The sequence below is a fragment of the Syngnathus acus genome, chromosome 14 (genome assembly GCF_901709675.1).
Source record: "Syngnathus acus chromosome 14, fSynAcu1.2, whole genome shotgun sequence".
NCBI lineage: Eukaryota > Metazoa > Chordata > Actinopteri > Syngnathiformes > Syngnathidae > Syngnathus > Syngnathus acus.
The window spans coordinates 964,957-990,786 of record NC_051099.1 but is presented as its reverse complement, the minus strand read 5'-3'; the positions used below and the strand labels follow the sequence as shown (position 1 = coordinate 990,786).

At 42.0% G+C, this 25,830-nt stretch overlaps 2 protein-coding genes and 1 long non-coding RNA gene across 3 annotated transcripts; 1 reads left to right on the top strand and 2 right to left on the bottom strand.

Moving 5' to 3' along the window:
* Positions 1 to 605: 605 nt before the first annotated feature.
* On the bottom strand, positions 606 to 12,557 carry wscd1b (WSC domain containing 1b). Its single transcript, XM_037269880.1, has 9 exons — positions 12,287 to 12,557; positions 10,955 to 11,565; positions 7,179 to 7,293; positions 6,204 to 6,388; positions 5,438 to 5,559; positions 4,994 to 5,183; positions 4,691 to 4,855; positions 4,413 to 4,613; positions 606 to 2,384 (listed from the first exon to the last, which is right to left on the bottom strand). The coding sequence occupies exons 2-9, from the start codon at positions 11,343 to 11,345 to the stop codon at positions 2,038 to 2,040; spliced, it is 1,716 nt and encodes a 571-aa protein (XP_037125775.1). The 5' UTR covers positions 11,346 to 11,565; positions 12,287 to 12,557; the 3' UTR covers positions 606 to 2,037.
* Positions 12,558 to 21,360: 8,803 nt separating this feature from the next.
* Positions 21,361 to 21,646, top strand: LOC119133576. The gene is made up of 2 exons (XR_005100162.1): positions 21,361 to 21,444; positions 21,600 to 21,646. It is a non-coding gene; the product is annotated as an uncharacterized LOC119133576 (long non-coding RNA).
* Positions 21,647 to 22,271: 625 nt separating this feature from the next.
* On the bottom strand, positions 22,272 to 23,711 carry bhlha9 (basic helix-loop-helix family, member a9). The gene has a single exon (XM_037269554.1). The coding sequence runs from the start codon at positions 23,434 to 23,436 to the stop codon at positions 22,681 to 22,683; it is 756 nt and encodes a 251-aa protein (XP_037125449.1). The 5' UTR covers positions 23,437 to 23,711; the 3' UTR covers positions 22,272 to 22,680.
* Positions 23,712 to 25,830: the final 2,119 nt, after the last annotated feature.

Genomic DNA, 25,830 nt, shown 5'->3' with positions numbered 1-25,830 from the left:
ATAAATTGAGTTTTGGATGCATCCAGTCTTATGTATGCTGAATAATACATAAATCTGTCATTCTTTATTAAAAACACATTGGCTTTTGTCGATATTTTACTAACTTCAGAATAATATGCCTTTAAGTACTAAATGTAAAAAGGTGTCCTTTAATTACTTCAGTAATAAAAAGTATACCCTGAACTCCTGAAGTGCTGAATAACGAGTGAACCGCTTCTGATTTGTTTTTTAAACAGAGCATGGTCAAGTCAATTCTAAATAAATAAATAGGCTCACCAGGGAGAGTTTATAAAAAAGGGAACAGTGCAAGAGAGAGAGAGATGCCGCAACATGCATCCTCAAGTAGAAGTGGAGTTTTCTCGGCTAAAATTGGACAGACATCTCGGGCATCAACCGTGATAGATGTGTTGTTTTTCCGAGATTGGAAGGATAACAACTTTTGCATGGAATGAATGTTGTGGCTCTTCTTTGTGTTGACTTCTTTTCCTCCTGCAAAGCTCCATTTGAGTATTATTACATTGAGTAATTTGATTATTAGAAATATCTATATATTTTTTGTCTTTCTGTGTAAGATCCTCACTATTGAAAAAGTTCTGGCTATGGCCTGAATTGCTCAATTGGATTTATTCAAAGTTAACCACAATGTGACGGTGTTGACTTTTGGTCCTTGTTTACCTACTATTTGTGCTGAAGGAAAGCAACCAAATTACAAGAACACAAATGATTAAAGTCCCATCGATTCCCCCGGCGTTAAATCATTCAGCATGATTTAATGTAGTCAACTGGACAAGCAAAGTTGTAATTCTTTCACCAATACTGATTTGAAATAGAAGTGATTTATAATGAATGTTCCGTTCCCGATGTCTTTGTCCTACACTGGTGACAGTGAAGCGATGGGAACAATGCAGACACATCCGTACATCTGCTGCTCGCTCACGTAGGGAAGATCACTTAATTTGATCATCATGCAGCACTCTTATCTTCCTTCTCCAGTGTTCTCTTGTCTTTCACCGGTGTGGCTTTCACCTTGACGGAAATGGCACATGCTTTGCATCCTTAACTTGGGGAGAGTAACTCCAAGCCACTAAAATGTCAGAAGATATCAATCCATTGAAGTTTTTGTGACAGCTGAGGTCGGGCTTTGCCAACAAAGCTTATTGTGAAATGACCTGTGAATAAAACACCTGTTTAAGAGAATTCAAATAAGCCTCCAAGCTGAAAGATGCAACTTCGTTCTGTCTGCCTCTATCCATAAAGATAACTGCTGAGACACTTTTTTTTTTTTGGGCAAAAGGTGGGCATGGTGGTGAAGAGCTTATGTCGTATGTATTCCTCACACTCCAAAGGATTTGTGTATTTGCTTGTCAATGTTTTTGGTTGGCTTAAAGAAAGATACAGACTGTAATCGTTCTAAGCCACTCTTGGAGCTGTAATGTTATTTAGAAAAAAACAGAAAATATATTCACATATTTTTGCTATTTTTATCAGCCGCAGTCTGTTTGAAAAGGAATTTGGAATCAAGCTGATGTGGGCTTCTGAAATGAAGATAATCAATACCTTCAGTCATTCAATTTCAGCAACTGGAGTTTTACAATGCAATGAAAATGGTTTTAATTAAAAGATGCGTTGCGAGTGTGCAGCAGCCGGTAACAAATTTGAGAGCGATATAGTAGATATGTAGACCTGTCGCTATCTTCTGCGGGTGTACCACAAAAGAAAATATGACAGAGAAGATGAGGGAACTATTTCCATCTTCAATTTGCACACTCGTTCTTTTGACGCGATGCTGGATAATCCACTTCTGGTGCCACACGCACACACATCTTGCGAAATCCTCTCTTAGCATTCCTTATATTTGCTGTTCACAGAAAGGTCCAGCTTAGAGGCTTCGGCGTTCACCGTACGATAGCGCAATGATTTGTTTTCTCCTCTAATCTCTCGTTTGGTTCCACTCGAAGGACATCTGGCCTGACAAAGAACCGCTTGGTCCACTTACGTTGGCCATTGTGTGTGGTTTGCTCTCTATTTTCCATGCCATCATCTGGGTAAATATTCTCTCGGAACTCCACCGAAGTTCCTGCTCTGTAGTGCCTCGTCGACAGTACGAATGAAGGTGTCAATCGTTTGCCTCATGTCAGGTGTAAACGGGTCAAAGGTTAACTGCCGGGCCCGTTTAAAGTAGCCATCTTGGTTACTCTGAGCGCAGATAAGCCGCTCGTCAGTCGCGGTGACGTTCAGGAAAGCCATGATGAGCCGGAGCTGAGGGAGAAGAGCCGTTTGTAACTCCTCGTAGTGTACCACATGTAGGTGACGTCCAAACTTCAACCAACTCAATGCGTGGGATGCCCACCAGGGGGCGTAACTGGAGACGAATTCGGGCCATTCTGCAATAAAGAGCGGAACAGGATTGCTTGGACAGATGCTTCATTTTCCTCACTGCTTATGTTCTTTTATTGTGATACACAGGGGAAGCTTTTCATATGCATGTCGTGACGTGTTTTCATTCCAGCTCCTTTTGTGTCGTTGTAATTTGGAAGGCCTGTGTAGCCAACATTATGTTAGAATGTCGAACAGGGTACTTTAATCGTAGGATTGCATTAACACATAATGCATTTCTTTTGTTGATTAGCTTGTGCTACTTTGTAAAATGGCTTCATTTCTATTAAATACAGTGGAATGATTTCAAATGAAAGTGAAGTGATTTGTCTTTGTTATGGTAATACATAATGTATGTTTTCAAAAGTGTTTCGGATTATTTGGGAACATTTGCATCATGAGCAAGGAAACGCGTTCCAAATGGCTAAACTAAGTGGATTAAATGCATGAAAGACAAATAGTTGACTGGTCTATTTGTGCACAGAATGTGCTGCCTGCATGAGTCAGGATTCTGATGCTTGTAATGATTAATCTGAGCAAAATTCATGAGTCCAATGCGCCATGATGTCCGTTCCAATGCTGAACAAAAGTAGACTAGACTTTAGATTAGCTTGGAGCTGGTCTAAGTTGTGGCGTAATTGCCGTTGTGTGATTTTGATGAACTTGATTGAGATGCAGATTCTCTCTCTGCTCAGTTGAGTGTGGTGGATGTAATTTTATTATTTCCCATCATTCTGATGCAAATTCATTTTATTTATTTGATTTTCCACAGGCTCCACATCTAACGCAGACAATGCAAGCAAGGTTTTGTCCTGAAAAGTTCTACATTGCCTAAAGAGCTAAACTGCAAGCATAAATCCCATGGGACTTTATTCCTTATGAAGACAAAATACTGTATGTTTTAGAAATGATTAATTCATGTGTTTCTTTTAGAAGCAAAATGAAGATTTAAACTCATGGTCAGCACACTGCCCTTTCTAATGTTTATCTGTTCAAACCATACAGTCCACACAATTTCCCACCAGTGCTAATGACTTTTTTTTAGAACAAAACTGTTTATGGTGTGAATGGAGGACCGCATGAATTCATGCATGCGGTTAATTGCACTTGTGAATCGGAGAGCTCGACTCCATAATCGTTTCCGTACTGACATGTCGTTGGAGACGGCAATTTTTCTTTGTGTGTGGTATTGCCGTGGCTGGCAACTCAAATGAATATCTCTTTCAGTGACAATGATTCATTTCTTTGTGTGCTTGTCTCGGCGCGTAGAGGATAAAATAGGAGTTTATTTTCAAAGCTCACAGTACTGTGTGAGAGCGATCGATGGGGGGGGGGGATTTTAGTCGTCCTGGGAATTTGCCTACTTCCTGTGTAGTATCAGAGATGGAAAACAAGCAGCCAGCCGTAGCTGCCATGTGACTCATTGCCAAGTCCCCACGCGTGATGCATCAAATTGTAAATATGGCGGCCGAGGTAGGCCTCGTAACTAGATAAGCCACTTTGAGCTCGTTATTGCTTTAACTTTGCACTTGACAAGGCCACCGTTTTCTTCTCTATCTGCACACTTTAGACCAGAAGATCTCATGTCGCTAAATAATCGGAACCAGGAAAATATAGTCTTACCTCTTAATTGCTTTAGAAATGGGCTTTTCCACTGTTTTAGTGTTCGGAACTTCAACAGAACGAAACTCAGCGACTCATTTCCTAAACAGAGTAGCTCATTGACTGTCCCATCAGGACAAATAGCGTAGAACTCCGATGCTCTCAGCTGGTGCCTAGCAACCGAATCTGGGAAGATTCGGGAGAATGGCCGGGCACTCATTCAAGGCGGCAACTGTGCAACATTGGCTCTGTACGACTCAAAAGGATTTTCGCAGATGCGCATTGTCCCTTAGAGCAGACAACTGCTATCATTTGCTTACTTGCCAACTTGTCCAGCTGTTTTAGATCACCCTCTGTCTGTGTTTAACTCCCATTGTCCGTGATTAGAATCATTACAAATTGGACCCGATTCAAACAACAATATGAAGCGTTACCTTTGCTTTTCCATTGCTCATCGGACGCATGTCCTAAATGTCCAGCACATTTGCGGTTGAATTCGGCCATCAGAGACCGATAAGGATTTCGAATCAGCAGGATGGCCGAGTCGAACATTTCAATCTCTTTCTTTCCACTCTCGTGAGTCTTCACGCAAATGCAGCGACCGCTCCGCCAGAAGTCTTTCTCTCCTTTGAAACCTGGCAGAAGTAGAAGCCAAGCCAAATGATCATCTGCAAGGCAGCTGTTTAGACATTGGAAATGATGCCATTCCCACCTCTGCTATACAAGGTGCCGTCAAAATAGAAGCTGCCCGTGTAGTAGCCCGTCATCAGCTCAATCAGGTGTCGGACCCAAGTGTTGCCGGCACCAGGGAAACTGGAGAGAGCTACAAGTGAGCTGGATCTCTTTGGTAGAAACATCCTTTCCTTGCACCTGGAGTCTGGATTTTATTTTTATTTTTTTACAAGAAATTGAAAGAGTGCAGGGTGAATTAATTTGAAGTCACCCCAAAGTAATAAGCCACCAGAAACTGATAAGTGCATATACGACAAGAATTCAATCCTACTAAATAGCTCACCAAGGACAGGTGTATGATAGACCTGATAGTAGTCCTGCATAATGAGCGTTGTTGCCGTGGAGTTACTAATGGCGCTCAGGCTAGTGTTCTCCATACATCGATTTTTCGCAAATTGCTGGTCCAAGTTGAAGAGAGACGACGTCCAAGTACAGAAACAATGGGGATGCTTGAACACAGCAAGCGGGAGCTCCTACAAAGCAGATGCACAAATGTTCACGTGACTCATCGGAGTGCCCTTTATATTTTCTCGCATGTTCCTGCACATTGACAACACTCATTTATTTTAATCGTGCAGGCAGCTTTGGGGGGCAGATATAGTAGCTACCAAATATTTGACATTGTATTTTCATTTCAAATCAAATGCTAGGATGGAAGTCCGCCATAGGCAATACGGGGCTTGCTACAATCGTTATGTTTGAAATGTGGAAAAAAATGTATTCAAACCTTGTCGGTGCACGTCTCGATGCAGGACTGAGTGGTTAGATTGGTTTGAAATGAGTGGATAGGGAAGTTGTTGATAGTGGCATTCACCAATTTGAAGCAGCCTCGGTGGTGAGCGTTCTTGACTGGAGCAAAAGCAAGCAAGCAAGCAAAAAAAAAAAAGAATTATGACCGAGATTTCCAATTTGATTATTTAGAATTAGCTTTCAGGGTGCAAAGTCCTTACACTTGACTCAGTAAATGATCATATCAAACTGAAAAAGAACTAATTCTAACCAACCAAGTTTCAATATTCTATCCGAAATCCATTTGCTTTTCAAAATAAAACTTCACTGTATGTATTAATCCGTGTATTTATGGCGGAGTGCTGAATACAGCCAGGTGGGAATCAATGTGAATTATTTCCAAAGCTCACAAAAACACCCAAGGCATGTTTGTATAAATCCTCAATGGGCACAGCGGTAGGATAAAAAGGGATAGAACATATTTTTCAACCATTTAAAGGTGGCCTGAGGAAATGGATGGATTGAGAGGCTGAGGCTGAGCTGCTGTCGAATTGCTTTGTCAGCAATTTGACACTGACGCAGGCCCTCCCTCAGAGAATGCATCTTGGTGAATCGATGCATTTAAAATGCACATCCATTATAGGCAAGTTTGCGTAGTCCAGCCTGGCCTCTATTCCCGAACTTTCAACATTTTTGGGATTCCCCCCCCCCCCCACTTCATCTTGTATGTGCTGATTTTGTGCAAAGAATAAGTAACGACTCACATTTTCTGTGACCAGGCATCTGCTCCTGCACTTTGTAAATGGAGAGACGCCCCACTCCGCCACAAGGAGAGCTCCTTTCACCCCGACACGCCAGATTACAATCCTCCTCGGCAACCTGCCGGCTATTGATTTTGTTGCCACAGTGACATTCGGCGCCGTACTCCAATCCTGCAAACTGGTACCCACTAACAGCACACACACACACACAGGCTCACTTTTGTGATCATTTATGTCAAAACTCTTCATATCTAATCCATAGTACACAATGTCAAAGTTCTACCACATCTAGCAAATTATTATTATTTATTTTTTATTTCTCAATATTCTTTTCTTGAGCTGCAATAAGTCACACGTGCTGTGACTTCTTTTCCCCACTTTCCATCTTTATCCTCTGTTCTTGGGCAAAGACAGAGGACCTCATCAAAAGTGACCTTTGCATACTAGCTTTTGACGCTTTCTCGTAAATTGCCTTGACTTTTTCGTTTTTTGCCACTCGCAGTAATTGGCCTACTCGGTTAACGAGCAAGGATTTGAGTCGGTGTGGATTAGCTAAGGGTGAAAGAGGGGCTAAAGTTTGATTGGTTGTTTGAGTTGTCAGCACCAAATCTGCAGGTATTAAAAAGAATCATTCCTTTTCTGATTTTGCTTTGAAGAAATCCACCTGCTTTTCTCCACATTATTATGCAATCATGCTCTGAGATTAGATGTGTTGTTTTTTTTTGATCAAGTGGAGCCACTGTAGCTGTCATCACTTTAAAGTGTAAAACACGCAGCTCCCCTGTTCTTACTTTTGCAACTTATATTTGCTTCTTTCACCCAGCCTCATCTTTTACTGTCATCTAGCCAGCTGGCTCTCGGCTAGCTCAACACACAGGAGGCTTTCACCGAGGAGCCTGAGAGCCAAAGCATTTACTCAAACAGCAAGGCTTCTGTTGTCCACTCATTGGTGAAAAAAAAAATGAAAAAATGCATTACCTTTCTGAGCAGGTGTCATGACACAGAGAGCTGGTCATTTTCCGCAGGTCATAAAGCAGAATTCCTCCAAGGGCACGCTCGCTGGTGTTGTGCGAGAAGCAACCAATGTAGGTCCCTGTATGGATCAGACATATTTTTTTTGCTCAGTAAAATGTGTCTTTTCTTCAGAAGACTTCATTATATATCCCCTTAATCATCATTTTCCGTGATATATTATGTATTTTCTTCATTGGCGAGGTATCTGCTGTTTTCCGTCTATGGGTGCCTGGAATGCATTCCGTGTTGACTTTTACATTTATTTCAGAATCCCTCCCGAGAGTCTGTTTTCTAAGATGTTTTTGCTTTTAAGATTTCAAGGCTACGACGGTTTGAGCTTCCATTTTTTTTTTTTTTTCCTTTTCTCCCCTTACTACCGACATAAAACGCGAAAAGGTGTTGCCGAAGATAAATGTGGGCTGTAGGCATGTGGCAGCACTGAATCTTTGCACCACTATATGGAATTGATGAATTCAATCTGCTCGAAATATCCTCTGTAGCAGCCTACTTAGGCTCTTGACCCGATCAGCAGCCAGTCAAAATGTTAGAACCTCAAAGCCCACTTTCGACCAAGCAATACTGTTTGGCGCATTGTGGGGATTTGTGTTGTCAGGTACTGAAATAACAAATCCATTCCAAGTTCATTGGTTGTTTATCTACAACGCAGGTGTCAAAGCCAAGGCCCGGGGGCCGGATACAGCCCGCCACATCATTTTATGTGGCCAGCAAAGAGAAATTGTCCATCGACTAAAATGACCAATTGTCTTCACTTTAAAAAGATATTGCTTTATTACTATTCATCTTTTTAAAACATTTGAACACTTTTTACTAGTCCCTGATTTCAAAAACAAATTATTCCTCAATTTGTTGTGTAGCATATATTTCAGCATTCACATCAAATTTCTCCACAAAATTGCAAATGTCAAATTGATTCTAGACTTTTCGTCCTGCACTAACTTAGTTATAAAAAGAAATCCTTTTTGGAGAAGACAGTGTCCTCCTGCTTTGCCTGCTTCCCAGTGGGAAGCAAACGGCGGCAGCTTGCTTGGTGCTGCTGGCCAACATGAGCCTTGAGCTTGCCAACCAAGCCACTTCTCAGCCAGTTAGGCCTCTTGTCATTTCCTCTTTGTCCTCCACTCTTTCTGCACCCTTCCATCATTCCTTCTACACAGTACTTTATCTGCAAATGTGTTTTTCTCCATTGAGAATTCCAGGCATAATGTGGTGATTTTTTTTTTTATGAGTTAGTAAAAATATTCCCATTCATACATATGCACTAAATAGCTGACTGTTATTGGCATTGCAATATAATTTCAATGTCAAAGATTTCTTTTTATCCTTCTAACCTGTACCTCATATATATCCTTTTTTGCCAAGTGCGTTTGAAAGAAGAGAAATGACAAAACGAGCTAACCTTGAGCACCATAGAGTTGATACTGTTTGAATTCAGTTTCATTTTATTGTGCAGTAAAAGCATAACATATCTCAAGTTTACTTTATGGTGAAGCAAGGGTGGCAGCACCTGGGACAAGTCTTCATAGCTGCCTACCAATACTGTGCTAAGCTTTGGCAGCAAGGTCTTGAATGGAAAAAAGACTCATCTGAAACACCAGCAGATGCTGCATTGGAGCATTAAAAAAAAAGAAAGATACTGGTGGAGGAGGCATCTTGCATGTTGATGCATCAGCCTAGGTTAGAGTGCTAGCTCACTAACGCACACAGCAGGCGCTTTAATCAAAATGAAGAAGCAGCCAAAGGCACTTGCAGCTGGGCTTAATGGAGGGAAGCGGCCCAAACTCTCGGACTGAATAAAAATGAGTGCGCTTGGCTCTGACACTGGGCTGCCTTCTTAAATTCTAAGACAAATGGCAGAGCTGGACATGACAAGGAAAAGGACAACCGACATTCCCGTCCGTCTCTGCTGCCGTTGACCGCTTATCTAATATTCCTCACCGTTGGTGACGCAAGGAAAAAAATTAGATTGATATCTTTGGTGCCTACGAGTGTAAAAAAAGAGCAGGAGAGGAATAACGCAATTACTTTACTATAGGCCTTTCTTCAAAATTGATGCCAGCATATATGTACGTATGGTGAATAGTGAAACATTGCTTCGGTAAAGTGAATCTTGGCATTTGGCCAGACAAACAACACAATTTGGCCTGTATCAACAAATGGAAAATAATACATATGCACTCTAATTCCAGCCAGCGTGAAGCTGGATGACTCCGATGTGTGACAAATGATTTACTCTGAGCCTGCCATTGTGTGCACGAAATGCCAATGCACTTATTTTTATGCATGAGTGTCTTAACATAAAACCAGTTCTGGCAGATTGTTAGTTGAAGAATGATGTCTTCTCGCACTTACTTGACACATTTTAATGGCATGGAATCACTCCCCCAGTATTGTTATTGAAATGCATAAATTATCTTTTCATCTCTAGTTTGTGAAATATTTGAAATCAAATGTGATATAGTCTCATGGGGCTCATGTGGGGATGACTAAAAGTTTTAGCCTTGCAGCATTCTTCTTGTTGCAGTGAGGTTGCCAGGTAACCAGCAGAGACTTGACAAACTTTGAGATCCCAGCATGAGAGCCAGGCCAACTATCCACTTAATATTCCTCTTTATACTAAAGATGCACTCTCTAGTGCTTTTCAAGGAAACCAATGATGCATTCCTCTTTTATTCTTCTTTTTCTTCATTATACAAATAGAGGTTGACTTTTAATTATTATTTTATTTTATTTTTCCTTATGTTTCTTAAGCCCATTTATTAAAAATTCCGTTTTTTTTTCTAACTGGTGTATATAAATGGTGCTTTTTTTTCCCTCTGGCAATTTCCCCTCCAAACCACAATGGATCTGTGTAATTAAAAACTGTGTTGGAGTTATACTTGTTTTATAAGAACCTCTGCCAGATGGCACTTATTAAAACTGATCTCTTTCCAGCGCTCAACATTTTTCATCTGTATTACTCCTTAGTGACTAGATAATTGTGTATTCTCTTGAAAATAAACAGGGTTTAGGAGCTCATGTGTGATGCTTTTTAAGAATGAGGCAGGAGAGAACATTTTTCATTGGAGGTCATTTCCACTGTATTCGTCGTCTCCGCTAAAATAGTCAAAGCAGTGATGGGCAAGGAAAGAAATCTGATATGCTAGATATTGGAAAAACACGTGTATATAAATGTGTGAATGTGTATCAAATTCCATATGAGACTTATTGCATATCTTAGCGATATGCATAATTCATGGGCCATAGCAGCCCTTGTGAGGGTTAATTACAAATGTATATATGTATGTTTGGAATCCTCGCAGTGACTCTGAAAGTATGTCACCGCTGGATTTAAATCTAAAAGATGGAAAGCCTCTGCATCTGTAAAGTGTTCTAAATGTTCTCAGGTCATGATTATCTGCTCATGAATGAACAATGAAGTCTGCTGTGAAGGTATGACGTGTGCTCCTTGTCTTACCGCAGCCTCAGGCTCTCTTCACAGTCGGACACAAGTATATACGATAAATGTGTAGGTTTTCACCTTCATACATTATTCAGCAGTCTGATGATATTTAAATGCCATGCATCTTCTCTTCCATTGCGTGTTTTCAACTGTAAACCAGTGTAAGGTTTGACAAAACAACAAAGGTGCGCTTTCTGTTAATGCAACGGAATTATGGATGGATGGATGGATGGATGGACGGACGGACGGACGGACGGATGGACGGACGGACGGATGTCGGTACCTTTATGGCTGAGCTTCTTTCGGACAGGAGCCGCATTCTCCGAGCTCTCTGGCAATATAGCGTGAAACCAGTGGCGATGCAGGTGTTGGACTCCCGGGCTTGGAGAAGGCCAGTGGCGTCCCACCTTGATACCGGCGCCAGATGCAAACTGTACTGTAGCCCATCTGGAGCGTATCCTCAGGCCCAGGCCTGCAGTCTGGAGGGTGGTCGGAGGTGCCACCAGCGACAGCAAGGGAGGAAGCGCCAGGAGGCTTGTTGGCTGGCCCACTCGAAGGTTGGAGCGGTGCATGAGCAGAACGCTGCCTGCCATGAGATAGGCGATTCCCAGGCAGAGCAGTAACATCTGAGCCTGCTTCAAGGGGCAGTGCAGTCTGGAGTGCAGCACCGCCATGCCCGCTCCGGTTACAGTCTCTCATCAAAAAGGAGGGCCATTTTATGGATTAGGTGCCGCCAGAATGACACATCTAGTAACCTACTTCATAATCTTGGCAGGAGCTGCAGCTTTTGGCAACGTCGCAGACATTTAGTCTCGGTCCGTCGTTGGCACAGAGTCCAACAATTGGATGCGTCACAGCAGAGAGGGATTTGTGGTCACTGACTCCGGGGCGACCCTTGGACACATGCACATGTAAGAATGCAGACAAATATTTGTCACACAGTCTAAATTGTTTTTGTTTGTGTCTTGCAGCATCATGCAACATCTTCCTTGGTGTCTGGTGAGTTTTTGCACTTCTCATGTTTGTCTCTAATTCATAACCCTGTCTGGAAAGTTATTATTTTGTTTATTTTGCAATTTCTGAGGCTGAATTCTAATGGATGCTGCTGTTCCATCAACCTTTCATAGCATTTTTAATCTGGATTATCTTTCAGTGCAGATGTTCCATTTATTTGCAGCAGTGTATTTTACCAACACGATCTCTTCAATCTAAGACTCGGGGAAATGACACCAAAAATCAATTCCGTAATATCGTAATTTGTAGTCGAGATGCTTAAGACATGCGTTTGATAAATGGTCACTTTCAAAAGACTCTTCCGTTCCACTTTTTTGTGTGACCAAAAGAGGTCTCAGTTCTCTTCCTGCCTCACACTGCACCCACAAAAAAATGTCTCGGGGTGCGGTGCTCCAGAGAACACAAGCAACAGTTTGCTGAACAAGTTAGCTTCAACTCCACATTGGAATGCGTTCCATCACATGATATCTTCATCCTTCCCTGTTTTGTTCAAGCGGTAGCATTGACGGGAGCCCGAACACGTCACATATTAAATAATACAAGGTCTGCAATCTCACACTTACCCACTACGTATTTACATGAGAGAATGTTTGAAGCTTACCTTCACTAGCGTGTATCCACCGAGAGCAGCGATCACTTTCTTTCACGGGTTATGGCCGTCCTGCCTCCCTCCCTCCCTCCCTCCCTCCCTCCGGTCACCTCAGCTCGCCAGCGTTCTCAAAGCTGCTTTTATATAATCTCCCTCTCTTGCTCGCTTTCTGTCTCTCGTGCTCTCTCGCTCTTCCTGGCTTTCTCTCTCCCTCGCCCGCTTGCTCTCACGCACTCTGAGACGTTTACACGGTGATAGAATGTACTGTACCGCTCGTCCGTGTGTGTGTGTGTGTGTGTGTGTGTCTGGAGGGAGCCAGTTTGATTTGCATTGATGATGTGCGCGCATCGCGGCGGCTTCACTGTACAGGAGGGGGAAATAAATACCTCAAGCGTACTTAAATGTTGGAAAGACAATTGACTTGGTGGAAGTAAATGAAGACAAACATCAATTGCTGAGTTGCTGCCTCTAAAAAAAAAAAAAAATCATGAATGGTTTGCGATGATAATTTAGGTGAAGCACAAAGAGTGCACTCAATATGAGTCCCAGCTGTCTCGGTGTGACCCAGTTGGCGTCTTTATATTTCAGCACTACGGACAGCGCCTCTTATGCGCCAAGAGATCAAATCAAAGAGTGACGAGCAAAGCGTTTGATCACGGCTGGTTGACCTTCAAACTATCCATCCATCCAAGCCTTTAAAAAGCAATATAGTCTCTAACTATCCGTGCATGGATTTAGTGGAAGGTTTTCAAGTGCGGGCGGGAACAGAACACATCTGAAGAAAGTGGGGATGCTGTAAGGGGAATTTTAAGTCAGTGTGAAGTCTTCTCGCTGTCTTATTGATGGATGTTAAAAAGTGAATGATGTATTTGTTGTTGGTTTTCTTGTTCCATTCCCCCCCCCCCCCCCCCCCCCCCGAGGAAATTCTCTTCACACGCTGCTGTATTAATGTTACATGCATCCACACATATGGGCTTTAAGGGCAGCTTGAAAGTTGTCAGGAAGCTTTTTCACACAACCAGTACCACTTTCCATGCATTGTCGGATTTTAACCTCTGAAAATCCAGTGTCAGATGGAGTTTTAATTTCACTGCAATGTGTGCTAGATGTGCACAGTAGTAATACTAAATATATATGTATAGTAAATATATCAATAAACATACGTATCTAGATAAAATGATATCTTTACATTTTAATCAGATTTACAATAGAATTAAATAGAGCTGGAAATTGTGAGGTAGAAACATAAATATAAAACGGTAAGCGTACTAAACACTGCTTAAGAGAGCCAACGCTTGTCCTCCACATAGCGGCCGTCCGTCCGTCTTGTGGCTGAAAATTGCATCGACTCCAACCGGCATGGCACTGAAACGCCACACTGCTCCACTCTCGCCTGTGAATTGCCCTTGTTCATGCTTCATGCTTGTCCTTCTTTTTGAATAAGTGTCTCAAAGAAAAAACAGAAATGAAAGACAGCTCAAGTTTGACTTTCTCCTTTGATGCCCTCGATGCTGACGCGCTTGCTTTGTTCACTGACTTCAAGCCTTTTGATGCTTCCGTGTCATGATTTCATATGACGTTTTGTGCTTTATGTTCTTGATAATCCAAGTGCAGCCAACACACATTAGCCTGCTGATGGACAGAGAGAATCACTGACAACTTGTCCATTTGCTTTCATGGCATTTGCATATCTTCTTGTCTCCTCTCAAGTTAGCTATTTTTTTATCATCATGCATATTTTCATCAGTTTCAAGTGGCTCCCTTGAAACTCTTGCTGTTTCCGTCTTTGTCTATGCAAACTCATAGACATTGATCGCCGTAGATGAGACGGACTCATGTTTCAGTCTCTTCCTGCAGCACAATACCTTATTTATCTAACTGCATCTTTTTTTTACATTTTATTTTATTTATATTTATTTATATCTACTGCCAATCCTTCCTGTCATTTGAGACACATATTTTTGCAAGGGGTCACAAAAATGAAATGTGCTTTTATATATTAGCCCGTCGGGAAAATTTGGTTTGTATCAGTTGGTAAAAGTACTTTGCATCATTTGTGGAGTGTGGTTGCGTAACGTGGTCTTAACTCATTTGTCGTGATCGCAGGTATTTTGCTAGGCCACTCGGTGTCTCATAGTGATGAGACGAGAGTCTGTGAAGATTGCAGTTGCTAAGGATGAATTAGGTTGCTAAAGCGGTTGCCCACATACTTTCTTCTAGTAAAAGCTTGCAAGATGACTTTCTGATGAGCAGGTGCAAGGCTGCATGGCAAATGCCACATGGAAATCACAATTTTTCACTTGTTGTAAAAACCATTCTAAAATTCAGCAGAGAGCTTCCCTTTGTCACAACACCCTAAAGATTCGGTTGATGACCGAGGGTAAACAACGACATAAAACTCTTGGGTTGCTTTTATTTCACAAAGATGTAAGGGTACAGGTCTGAAGCGAGGAAAAAAAAAAACCACACCCTGCAACTAGCACACGTCTGAAAGAGGAGAGCCTGAAGTGATAAACATATCCGTCTATCTTCAAAACTGCTATTCAGCATCTTGTTGGCCCCCTTCCGGGATTTCTAGCATTGCCGAATGTGACTGGACCGCATCTTTCTTCTCTTCTTTGAGATTTGTATCACTTGCCTGCTAACTGCATTTGAGCATCTATTTCTCTTTCACCCATTCACTACCAGTGACGCCTATAGACAGACGTCTAAGATCTAAACTGGGCTGGCAGTGAATGAGTTAAAAAAAAAAAAGTCTTGTCAGGACAATGCCCTCTCTCTATTCATGCAGCCTCTTTCTTATCTTGTGCATAGTCCAACGTTATCCTGGCCAGGTTCCCTTTTACCATCTTCTCCAACATCCATTAGCTCATTTCCTGCTCTTTTAATCCATCGATTGCTGTCACGCTAACAGTGCAAGACCTGGGCTTTCATCCGTGTTTCCTTTTCACGCCTATTATTTCATGCATGGTCATTCCAATTTGCATTTCAGACAATAGTAGTAAGCGATAGAAAGGATGGAAACATCCCAAATCTGTTTGCGTGGTTGATTTCTGTGCAGCGAGAAACAAACAAAAGATTGGATGGAAACATCCCAAATCTGTTTGCGTGGTTGATTTCTGTGCAGCGAGAAACAAACAAAAGATTGGCGATCGCCTGTGTAAACACACGGGAGAATACACGAGGTGCCGCAATTACAAAACATTGCAAATTGTATTCTTTAATGGCTTCTGTGAAGCACGCCATTAGTGCTTTGCGCTCATTGTAATAATCACCCCGAAGCAAGTCATTAAAACCTGGCGCATGTCGAAGAAGCATTTTGATTGAATGGGCAACCATAAACATATGAAATGCAGGCTGGATAGATAGTACAATTCAGTCATCATCGCCTGTTATTTTCCTTCCTGTTTGTGTTTTCGGATGTTGTCTCTGGCTAGGCGAGCCTGGCCTACTTTGTGGTTCCTGCTTCCACCTGGTTCCTGCAGCTCCCGCTGACAGCTTCAAAGATGAGCTCACTTCTTTGACTCCTTGTGAGGTTGTTGTTGACCCTCCTATGTCTTCTAAACACGCTGCTACGTCTACTGGGGATTACCTACCTACCTACCTACCTCACTCACAGCAACTTTCCTTTTCGCCTCCTGAACTCTCCACTCCCGTCTTGCCGAGAATTTTCTCTTTCAGCCTGCCCATCCACTTCTTAACCAATGACGCCTATAGATGTCTAAGATCTAAAGTGAATATGTATGTTCCCATATTTCCTTTCTCAAAAACAATTGGAGTTCTGCCAACTTGATCTTTATCTTCACTGGTGTGCATCCATTGCAAATTGTTTTTTTGTTTGTTTTTGTCGCGGCTCCTTTTGAAAGCGCGCAACCTTTTCGCCAGCAAGGAAGAGCGAACGGGTCTGACTGAGTCCGAGGATTTGCTGTTGGCATTCAGGCGCCGTGCCTGACTGCTCTTTTGATACAATGTGGAATATATATACTATGTGGAATATGAACTGAATGGTCAATAAGCGATTCTTGAATCTCTTTTTGTTGACCTCACCTTTGAAAGTAGCTGCAGGACCAGACGAATAATCTTGTCTCCACGCTGAACAAAAACACATTCCACTTACTTTAGCCAGTTGATAACCTGTTGGAAATAGGAATTCATTTTCCCTGTGGCCATCTGTATTTGCGTGCTTCTTCACTTTAAAGAACAAGAAACGCTAAGGGAAGACAGGAAAAATAATTACTTAGTGGAGAGACAAACAGCAACAAGCGGCTTATTTTTTCCCCTCAGTCTATTTTTATGAGTGGGGTTGAATTTTATGACTGTCGCTAAATCAGCCATGTTCTTGGGCTACAGCACAGCATAGACATTTCAATTAGTCAGCCAGGCACCGGTGAAGAAGAAAAGAAAAGGTGTGTGCTTACTCCTTGGTATTTTCTGAGCATGATGAGCAAACTAGGGGCTACATAAGCTCCCAAACGCTTTTGCAATGATGACATCAAAGCCTTGGTGTGACTCTTAAGAGCCAGTACACAAATTGAGGAATTCCAATTTCAAAGGAGATTAATTTTGCTGCAGGCACCATTAGCAGAAAATCCCTCCTGTAATTCATAGAGAAGCCCTTCTGATCGCTTCACCAACATTTTTTTTTTGTTTTGTTCAGAGTGTGCCCATGCAAAACAGAACATTACTTGTCAGTCAAGGTTATAATGATGCAGCCAGCCAGCCAGCCAGCCAGCCAGCCAGCCAGCCAGCCAGCCAGCCACCCCACCATCCCTCGGTCCTCCTGCTTCTCTCAAAGGTCATCTTCACACTCACTCGTCAGAATGAAAAGACTCGGGATCTCTTATCTGCTGCGCTTTCCCGCGTGACTGATTTCACTGTATTACAGCATTTGCACTTCATTTGCATTTGACTGTTCACCAAGGGCAAAACACAACATCAATAGAATTTTTAGCAAATGCGCAGGCTACGTATTTGTATTTTGTTGCCCAAATGGATTGGTGAGATTTGAAATCATTGGTATTGATGTCTTTGTGCAAAGGAAGTTTTTGGGATGCAGCGTGATTTGATAACCGACACTTTTCTTTAAAGGAACTCGGGTTCCTTTCGCCAATCTGTGCTCCGCATCTCCTCGTACATGTAGAAATAAGCAAGCAGATGAAGCGTGGTCAGAGCTGCACATTTTCTCTTTCAAATCAAACACTGGCTCCTAGTCTCATTCTACCATCTGGGAGGTCCGAGAAGACGGCCAAAAAAAAAAATGGTACTGTATTGTCTTTGTTCTCCCACACAACGACAGAGGCAGCACTTTCAGCCCATTAAACAATGAGCACCCGCTTTGCTACTCCACACATGGCAAACCTTTTGTTGTTGTTTTTTTTTAACACCTGCCCCCCCACACACACACTTTCTCCTTGTTTAATGTCTTGTTTCATTCCAGCATCAATCACTCAGCTTGCTGCTTTCTTCAGGCACAAGCTTCAGACTGATTACCTTTTAGGAGTTCAATGTAATGACAAGGAGGCCAAACTAATATCTGAAGTGATAAATGGGAGTTAAGTGACTACAAGCAATTGGGAGGGAGGTCTTGGAGCAATATCTAATCATTGCTTTATCTCACGTCATAAAAACAAAGAGAGGAAATGTGATCTGGACACTTCTCATGGGGTGTGACTTTCAAACCTCAATTTGTGTGAGTGCCAGTGAAGCAGCAAGATAGCAAGTAGTGTTTGAAGAGCGCTCCCACAGCCCATTTATTTGACCATGCTTCATCGTCGCATTGGCCTCCGCAATGTGTTTAACTGAGCAATTTAGACTCCTTTCATTTTCCTTGGAAAAAAAAGATATATTTGCAAACAAATCATTTGATGGAGAAAAGAAAACCTGCGATTTCTTTGGAGCAGAAGCGTGCTCAAGGAAACAAGGGACTTTTAAAGTGGCTGAACAATTTCTTTTCTGTAACCAAAGGCAGTGCAACAAGCGTCATGTCAATGCATGTGCAGCAAAAAAATCAAATCGCAGACTGAGCTTCTCCTCGGGTATTAGAATCCAGCAAAAGTCAAACCAAATGTGTCTGTTGTTGACATTATTCAGATTGTTTAAACTGTTACCGCTGCACTAATATATATGTATACAATTCCTAAAACGAATGCACTTATGTCTCAAATACTCGTTTTTTATTGAATTACATGGATTGTTTCTTTTTTCCTTGGATAACTCGAGCACGAACAAACATGATCTCTTGCCTTATAAAGAGTTACCTTTGTTGCATTATGTATTTGAGCCTTGGGTGTTTTCTCATTGCTATTCTGAAGACGCTAACGTGGCCCAACGGCTTTAAATTTCTCGCAGACTTTTTCAAAATGGGGCAGCTCAAAAAAAGGGGCAGTTATTCTACAATAAGGACCTTGTGATCCTCCCCTGGAGTGCCCCATTAAGTGAAAGACTTGTGCGCTGGTCCCGGCCGTTAACACGTGCCTCATGTGAACGATACTTTTTCTGACTGCATGTTAAGTAGAAATAATGGAGTAGCTTCGGGATATTCTATTCATCTTTTAAGGAGCACCAACCCCATCCACCATGTGTGCGTGTTGCGGTCATGGGCCGGCCTCTATTGTTGCATCATAGATTTTAAGAAGCTGACAGAGTAGAGCTGTTTTGGATTTTGTTTTGCTCAAGAGGTGTTGGATCATCCTTTGTGATTCACATCCGTTTAGTAAAGTGTCACCGTTTTGCCTGCCAGATGAATCTCTTGCTCCTTTTTAGTTATCTGTGTGTTGATATTGGTCAGTTCTGGAGTTGAGCCCCAATATCCCAATCCAAAACCCCAACTCGTTCACTCCCATTGACAGCTATAGACGTCAAAGATATTCATTAAATGCCTCATTAAAATGGTTCAAGAAAGTTTTCTTTGAATCAAAACTGTTCTTACCTTTATCGTGTTTTTTTTCTTAATTGATGCGCATTTAAATGCATAATCAATCGTGAACTAAACGTTTTGCTCTAAATGAAATCTAAGCTATGAAAATTCCCCAAACTGGCTACCAATCGACAAGGGATCTAATCAATTTAGGAAGGCCAATGCCAGTGATTAAAGATGTGCTTTAGGCATGGGGTAAAAAAACAAAACAAAACAGTAGTTTAGCTCTTTTTAATGCCAGTCTGCTTATTTAATGGCAAATAAGTGACCCTGTTTTGCTCATTAATTTGAAATCTGACTCATGTCAGCGCCTCACCTGCCATGTCACCCTTTGGAAGCGAACCATCATGACATTTTAATGGTGTTTTGATCAAATTGGCCATGGCTTGACAATGATGTTTGCTCTTTGATGTTACCATCTCACACCCAAAAATAAAAACATGGTCATTGTACTGATCCATCTTCTTTAGACAGCTGGATCCCATTAGTCACATTTATCACGTCGTTTCCATTTCAATAATTGCCATATCTGTCTCAAGCTTGGAAAAGACAAATGGTTCAATGACCAAATTTCAGTGGCATTACAAGCGGAAAGAACATCTCAGTGAAAAGGAAACCAAGTAAGACTGACACATAAACCCAGAGGATGAATCCGATAAAAGCATAAAAAGAGATTGAGGTTGTGATTGAAAACAGCAGCATCGGGTTCGGGTTAGGGTTTATTCATTACTTGTGTAATTTGTGAGCAAAAAGAAAGAAAAAAAAATGCAAGTGATTGCTTGGACTTAAACCACAAAGACTTTTTTGCTTTCCACCCATCTATTCTGTCAGGTTGAATAAATAAAAGATTTTATGCACAGGCATTCAAAACCAATCTAGTTGGAAAAATCTATTTGTGAGAGGCTGATTAGAAGTAGAAGGGGAAAAGAACCCAGAATAATTAAAGACAGCGCAGCGCAAGTCGCCATCCAATTACTTAACAAGGTGTCGCTTTATATTCCTGAGATGGGGCCTCGTATATGGGAACAGATAGGCGCAGAAGAGAGCAATTTATTGTAATTATTTAGGCCCCCTCTGTTAAGGAAGTGACTTGATCCAGACTCAGTGTCCTGCTTAAGGTTTTAAAGCCGAGGGGCTAGCATGACAGTGATGTTAAAATAGTGGGAGAATGAAAGAATTCACTTCCACTTCAATGGTTATATACACGTAGATAGTCTTTTTTTTTTGCTTGGCACTATATAAAGCTGACAGGAGTTTGAGAAAAAAAATCTCTTGTTGTGGTCCAGTGTTTCCATCTAGTGTTTGCTAATGATACTGCCTGCTGCTCTGTGAAGTCAGACAGCCCAATAAAAAAAACAAGCTACAACTTGTTTCATTTGTTGGAAAATGGCAGCGATAACATTTACAGGGTGAGAATTTTCCATGATAAGTGTGCAACAATGAAAAACAAGAAATGAAACGGAATATCTAACTGATACAGTAGTGAAAAGAAAAATGTCATTACTGAGACTGCTAGGGACAAAAATAAAAACAGCTTCATAAGAGGCAGATAAGTGGTGATGTCATGGTGTGTGAGCACGTATGGAGAGCATACATACATCTTCACTCTTGGGGTTGACTCATCCCATTATCACGCAATTGCATCATTTCTCTCATCTTTGCTTGTTTTCTTATCCATCAGTTTGACAGCCAGAGGTGTTGAGGCGGCGGATCTGTCTGAGAAAAAGATGCATCATTGGCACACTCCATTCATTTGTTGGAGAGATGAGGTAACTTCTAGCTTGACTCACAAGTCCACGTGAAAAAAAATATAGATTTTCATATTTATATGAATAATGTTATTCCGTACCATTCCCCAGGAGTAACCTGTGAAAAAACAAATCCTCTTAAAAATGAAAAAGTTGTTCCTCAATTTGCCTCCTCTGTTCCTGTTTGCATTACGCTGCCAAGGCTCAACTACAAAAGATTACACTTAAGTGACAATAAAGCAAGGGCCTGCTGTCAGTGGAGATCATTTGGTGCCAACTGCAAATTTAGAGCAACTTGTAGTAAAAAAAAAAAAAAATTCCAATGATGCTGGTGTGTAAAACAGAATGCACGAATATGAAAATCCTTTTATTGTGTTCATTTCCACCGCATGATACTGTGATTGCATCTTTGATTAAAGATCTCCAGCGAGTGTGATGTGCCAAAAAGGGAGTAGAACAAGACATGCTGTCATTGAAAGCTCCCCTCCCCACATCGTCTCGCACTGGTGAGTCAAGTTTTCCCATTGATTCACGTCTGTTGAACAACACTCAAAAACTGAAGTCACTCTCGTTTTTTTATGTTTCCTCTTCCTATCACTCCACTCCTCCTCATGGTTTATCTATCTCTCCTTCCCTTTCCTTCTGCTCTTCCACCTTCAAGCTTGTTGCTGTTCTTCTTTCAGTTGTTGGGAGAACTTGAAGCTGTTTCAAAAAAGAACAACAAGAAAAAAAAACTTTATTGCTACCTTCGGGCCAGTACAGGGGATTTCACCACACTGATGATGGGGCTTGCTCGCTCGCTCGCTCGCTCGCTCTTCCTTCCTGAACCCACATAAATCTGTCGCTGAACTTCCTCCTTATATATTCATGGTATGCTACTTGGCAGGGAAGACATTTTTTGGACTGACAAAACAAAGTCCAACTTTGCTCTTTTAATTTCTTCCTCTTGTTTGATTTGTCCGTGGAACCGGAATTTCCTGAGGAACTGAGTCTAAAAAGATGCTGTATTGCAGGTTGACCTATGCTCTTATTCTTTTGTTGACTTTTGCCAAGAAAAATGACAAGAATGGACTTGCAAGGACATTTTTCAAACGACTGAAGGACCTCTGTCATCGCAGACACGGAATAGTCAAGGCCGCTGACCTTAGGCTATAATCAAACACACACACAAATACACACCCATTCCTTGCACACATTTGATTTGAGTTGTGCAGAAAGTAACGATAACCCAATCCTATAAATGTACACAGGAGTCATATACGTAGTATGCGCATTTAATTTGGAAGTTTTTCAAATGACTTTCAAAATATACAAACAATATATCGACAGTCACAGCTTTTAGGCCAAAAGAGTAAATAAATATTTTAAAAAATGCTTGTGTAACGTATCAAGACGCTGTGATTCTTACATAACAGTGAAGCACAAATACACTTGTGCGGATCTTCAACACTCAATGAGAAATAAATGGAGAGTGAAACATTCTTTTGGAATTTTCAATCCGCATATGACCATTGTGAATTTATTCACCATATTTTTCACCTTTTTCAAATCTGGCCACCTGCTCATAGGTTTCTGTGCACTACTGATTTTTAAGAAAAGGATTTTAAGTGTGCGTTATAGTCTGTAAAAGACGCTGACCTGGACTGAATTTTAATACTGAGTTGATTAAATCATCAGAATGAAAGAAACAAAAGCAAATCATGAACCTCTCCCCCTAAAATCATTCAACTGTCCAACAATGTTCACAGCAGTGTGTCTGACCCCGCAGAGAGCTTGTGCTCAAAGTCCTGCAAATAGTTCATCTGCCAGGGACGTCCCAACGCTGGAGACGGCTCCGCAAAAGTGTCAATGCACGCTTGGGTGCAGGAGCCCCACATTCCGGGCAGAGGGCTGGGCGGATGGCCGCCACAATGGCCGCCGTAGAGCTGGCCCTCCGGCGGATAACAAGGGTAGTGCGGCGAAGGGGGACATGACGACGCAACGGTATCCACGTAAAGGCCCTCTCGGGGCTGCGTCTGCTGGGAGATGGACGCGCGCCACGGAACGTAGCTCCGATGCTCCAGATGAGGGATGGCATCAAGTCGAGATGGCGTCATGGCCGGTGAGCGGTCGCACTCCCGATGGGCGCAAGGCTTGCTCGGAGGGTTTGTGCTCAGGAATACGGAGAGAGCAGAGATACGATTGATGGCCCTTTGCAGCGTGGCGATCTTTGAGAGTCGTTTGCCGCTCAGGTCGTGATTCAAAGCCACACGAAGAGCATTGAAGGCCTGGTTGTAGTCCATGATGCGTTTTCTCTCACGGACGTTGGCCGCCACCCGTCGAGCTTTGGAGCGGACTGGCCTCGAGCGCTTTTTGCTCTGGCCTTCCTCCGGGTCACTGGGGCTGCTCGTTGAGCTCTCGCTGTCTCCAAACGGCGGCTTCGGACTCGCTCGGTCCTGAGCGCCGAGGTCCAATTCCTCCTCGGAAAACTCCGACTCTGCGATGCTGCTGCAGCTCATTGTGGACACCAGTTGGAGATATGGAAAAGAAATCTCTGGGCTGTCGGTGTTTGCCGCTGCTGCTGCTGTGCCGACAGCCCTGTGACGCTCTTCTTTCCGACTCCTCTGGTTCTTCCACGGGACGGGCTGGCTGGCTGGCTGGCTGGCTGGCTGGCTGGCTGGCTGTCTTTTTAACGCTCCTGAAGTCACATGGTACAGTCACCTGTGAGGAATGGTGCACTCTCTCCCTCTCCGGGTTTATGAGTAGCCTCCAGCCAAATGGCATTGTCGCCACCTCCTCCTCCTCTGACTCTCCCTCACATCCCTTACAAGTTTCAACACTTGCGTCTCAGCATAAACAAAACATACAATTGGAAATGAATCCAGGAACTTTTTTGCTGAGTTGTCTTTATTGGTTTGAATGTGCAAAACTTTGTGCAACCTTTTTTCTGTCATTTGTATCAAAAGCAAGAAAGACGTCATTCATTGTACAACTTGAGTGCCACCCTATCTTTGAAACACATTTCTTTCCTCTTTTCTCTCTGGGAACTGTCTTATCTAACACAGGTTGGATTTGTCTTGCAATTAGACGTCTCAAGAGCAATGAGCTCCCCCCCCCCCTCGGGTTTAAGAGGGCATGTAATTTAGAGTATCTTCCCTGGAAACCATCCTCATAAATCAGGCTTGGGCAGCACCTCAGGACAATGAGGCGAGCAGAGCCTCAACTTCAAAGAAAAACAAGGCCACATTGGAACCTGTAATTGCTGATGGCTGAGGCCGTCTGTCTTCCAGAACCTGTTACTCTTCAATAATGTGTTTTGATTTTTTGAATTGACTACCAATTATTTAAGTCTTGTCTTCTAATAATGTCTTTGTGATGGCGGAGAGCGTGTAAAAAAAAAAAAAATATTAATGTTTTTTTTTTAATTGACTACAAATTATTTAAGGACAAGTCTTGACTTCTAATATTATCTTTGTGTGTGTGTAAAAAAAACAAAAAAAACATACACCTACGTACTTACCTACAAATGACCCTGCTGATTTTTTACATACCTTAAATCTCCAAAACCTTTTGAAATGTTTAGCTTTTATCACATGCTATGGATTTATGGCTTTTACAAACATTTGAGATTGACTGTGGTGTCGTAAAGACCGCCCCGACCGACCGACCGACTACAGAGTCGGACTCTCGTTCCTTTTTGACAGGTGACAACACCCCAGTAATTATCAGCCGCCAGGAATAAATCACAAGATTTGATCACACAACTCAGCTCACTAGTGATGGGATAACCATTTTCAAGGAAGTGCTACCTTCCCATTGCCACTGAATTTGTAAATCTCCCGCTCAAGCCTCAATAATGACTGGTTGTTATCCGTTTGTTATTAGAGGTCTGTGTGCCAAACGTGGATGTATATTACCAAAGGGGGTAGTTAGGGCTAATAAGCGACTAAGGTCTGGGTTCGCCTAACCTTGGCTTTGCGCTGGTATGTTAATGCGTGTTTTTGCCGATTGCAAGGAATTTTCTCACCTCTATAAAATGTCTGTCAACATACGTATGTATGCATGTAAGTCTTTGCAAAGCAATACTGTCATCTAGTGGTATTTGTGTAACTTTTGCAATTGGCAGCACATTAGGCCTGTTTTTATTTTAATGCTTATTTCGCAGCGGTAGTTAAAATAATATAATAATTATATGTATAATAATACACATTTTGCAGCATACGTTTAATCTTTTGTCTCCATGTTTTGAGGATCTTTTTGGTCTCTGTTTAAACAAATAACTGATGAGACTAATTCGACCTTTTTGTCAATAAGCTCATAAATGTAAGGTGTTAAAAAAAACAACGAATGTTTGGGTCAGTGACAGCCGTGCGCTCTCTAATCTAGCTGTAAGTCGAACATTATTGTAAAGCTCTCTTGTTGATTTACGTCATGCAGATCTGATGTCATGACACGTCTAACCGTTTCCTCCGCAAAGGAATGTAGCCATGCTTCCTGATTGTTTGATTTGGTTGCACATGGCAATGAAGACACCATGGCTCCTTTCTACTCCTTTTGCACTTCGGAAGCTTTGCATTGAAAAAAGTTCTCATATGTCCGTTGGACATTCTTTCCGCAAAGAAGTCAGTCATTACACTGGGTTATCATTAAAGGGCCCATTCGCAGTGTCGGAACATGTGGTCAAGGTTAACTGTCTGGAGGCTCGTTCCCACACAATATTTAAATGGCGCCCCCTGACTGTGCAAATGCATGTTTTTTTAATGTTTGCCATACTTTGAGCAAATAGGAAATAAATAAGAATAAAAAATGTTGATTTTGAAAAAAGTAGGCTATTTGATACCAGTTCACCACCACTTGGTGTAAGATGCACTTTTCCCCACTAGATGGTGTAAGTGGGCTACAAAACGTGTTTG

Bases quoted from the DNA above. Each gene is read 5' to 3' on its own strand.
- wscd1b (XM_037269880.1), bottom strand. From the start codon at position 11,345: ATGGCGGTGCTGCACTCCAGACTGCACTGCCCCTTGAAGCAGGCTCAG. The intron at 6,389-7,178 runs GTAATGCATTTT...GTGTGCTGTTAG, and splicing joins CATGACACCTGCTCAGAAAG to TGGGTACCAGTTTGCAGGAT. The intron at 2,385-4,412 runs GTAACGCTTCAT...TCTTTATTGCAG, and splicing joins TGAGCAATGGAAAAGCAAAG to AATGGCCCGAATTCGTCTCC.
- bhlha9 (XM_037269554.1), bottom strand. From the start codon at position 23,436: ATGAGCTGCAGCAGCATCGCAGAGTCGGAGTTTTCCGAGGAGGAATTG.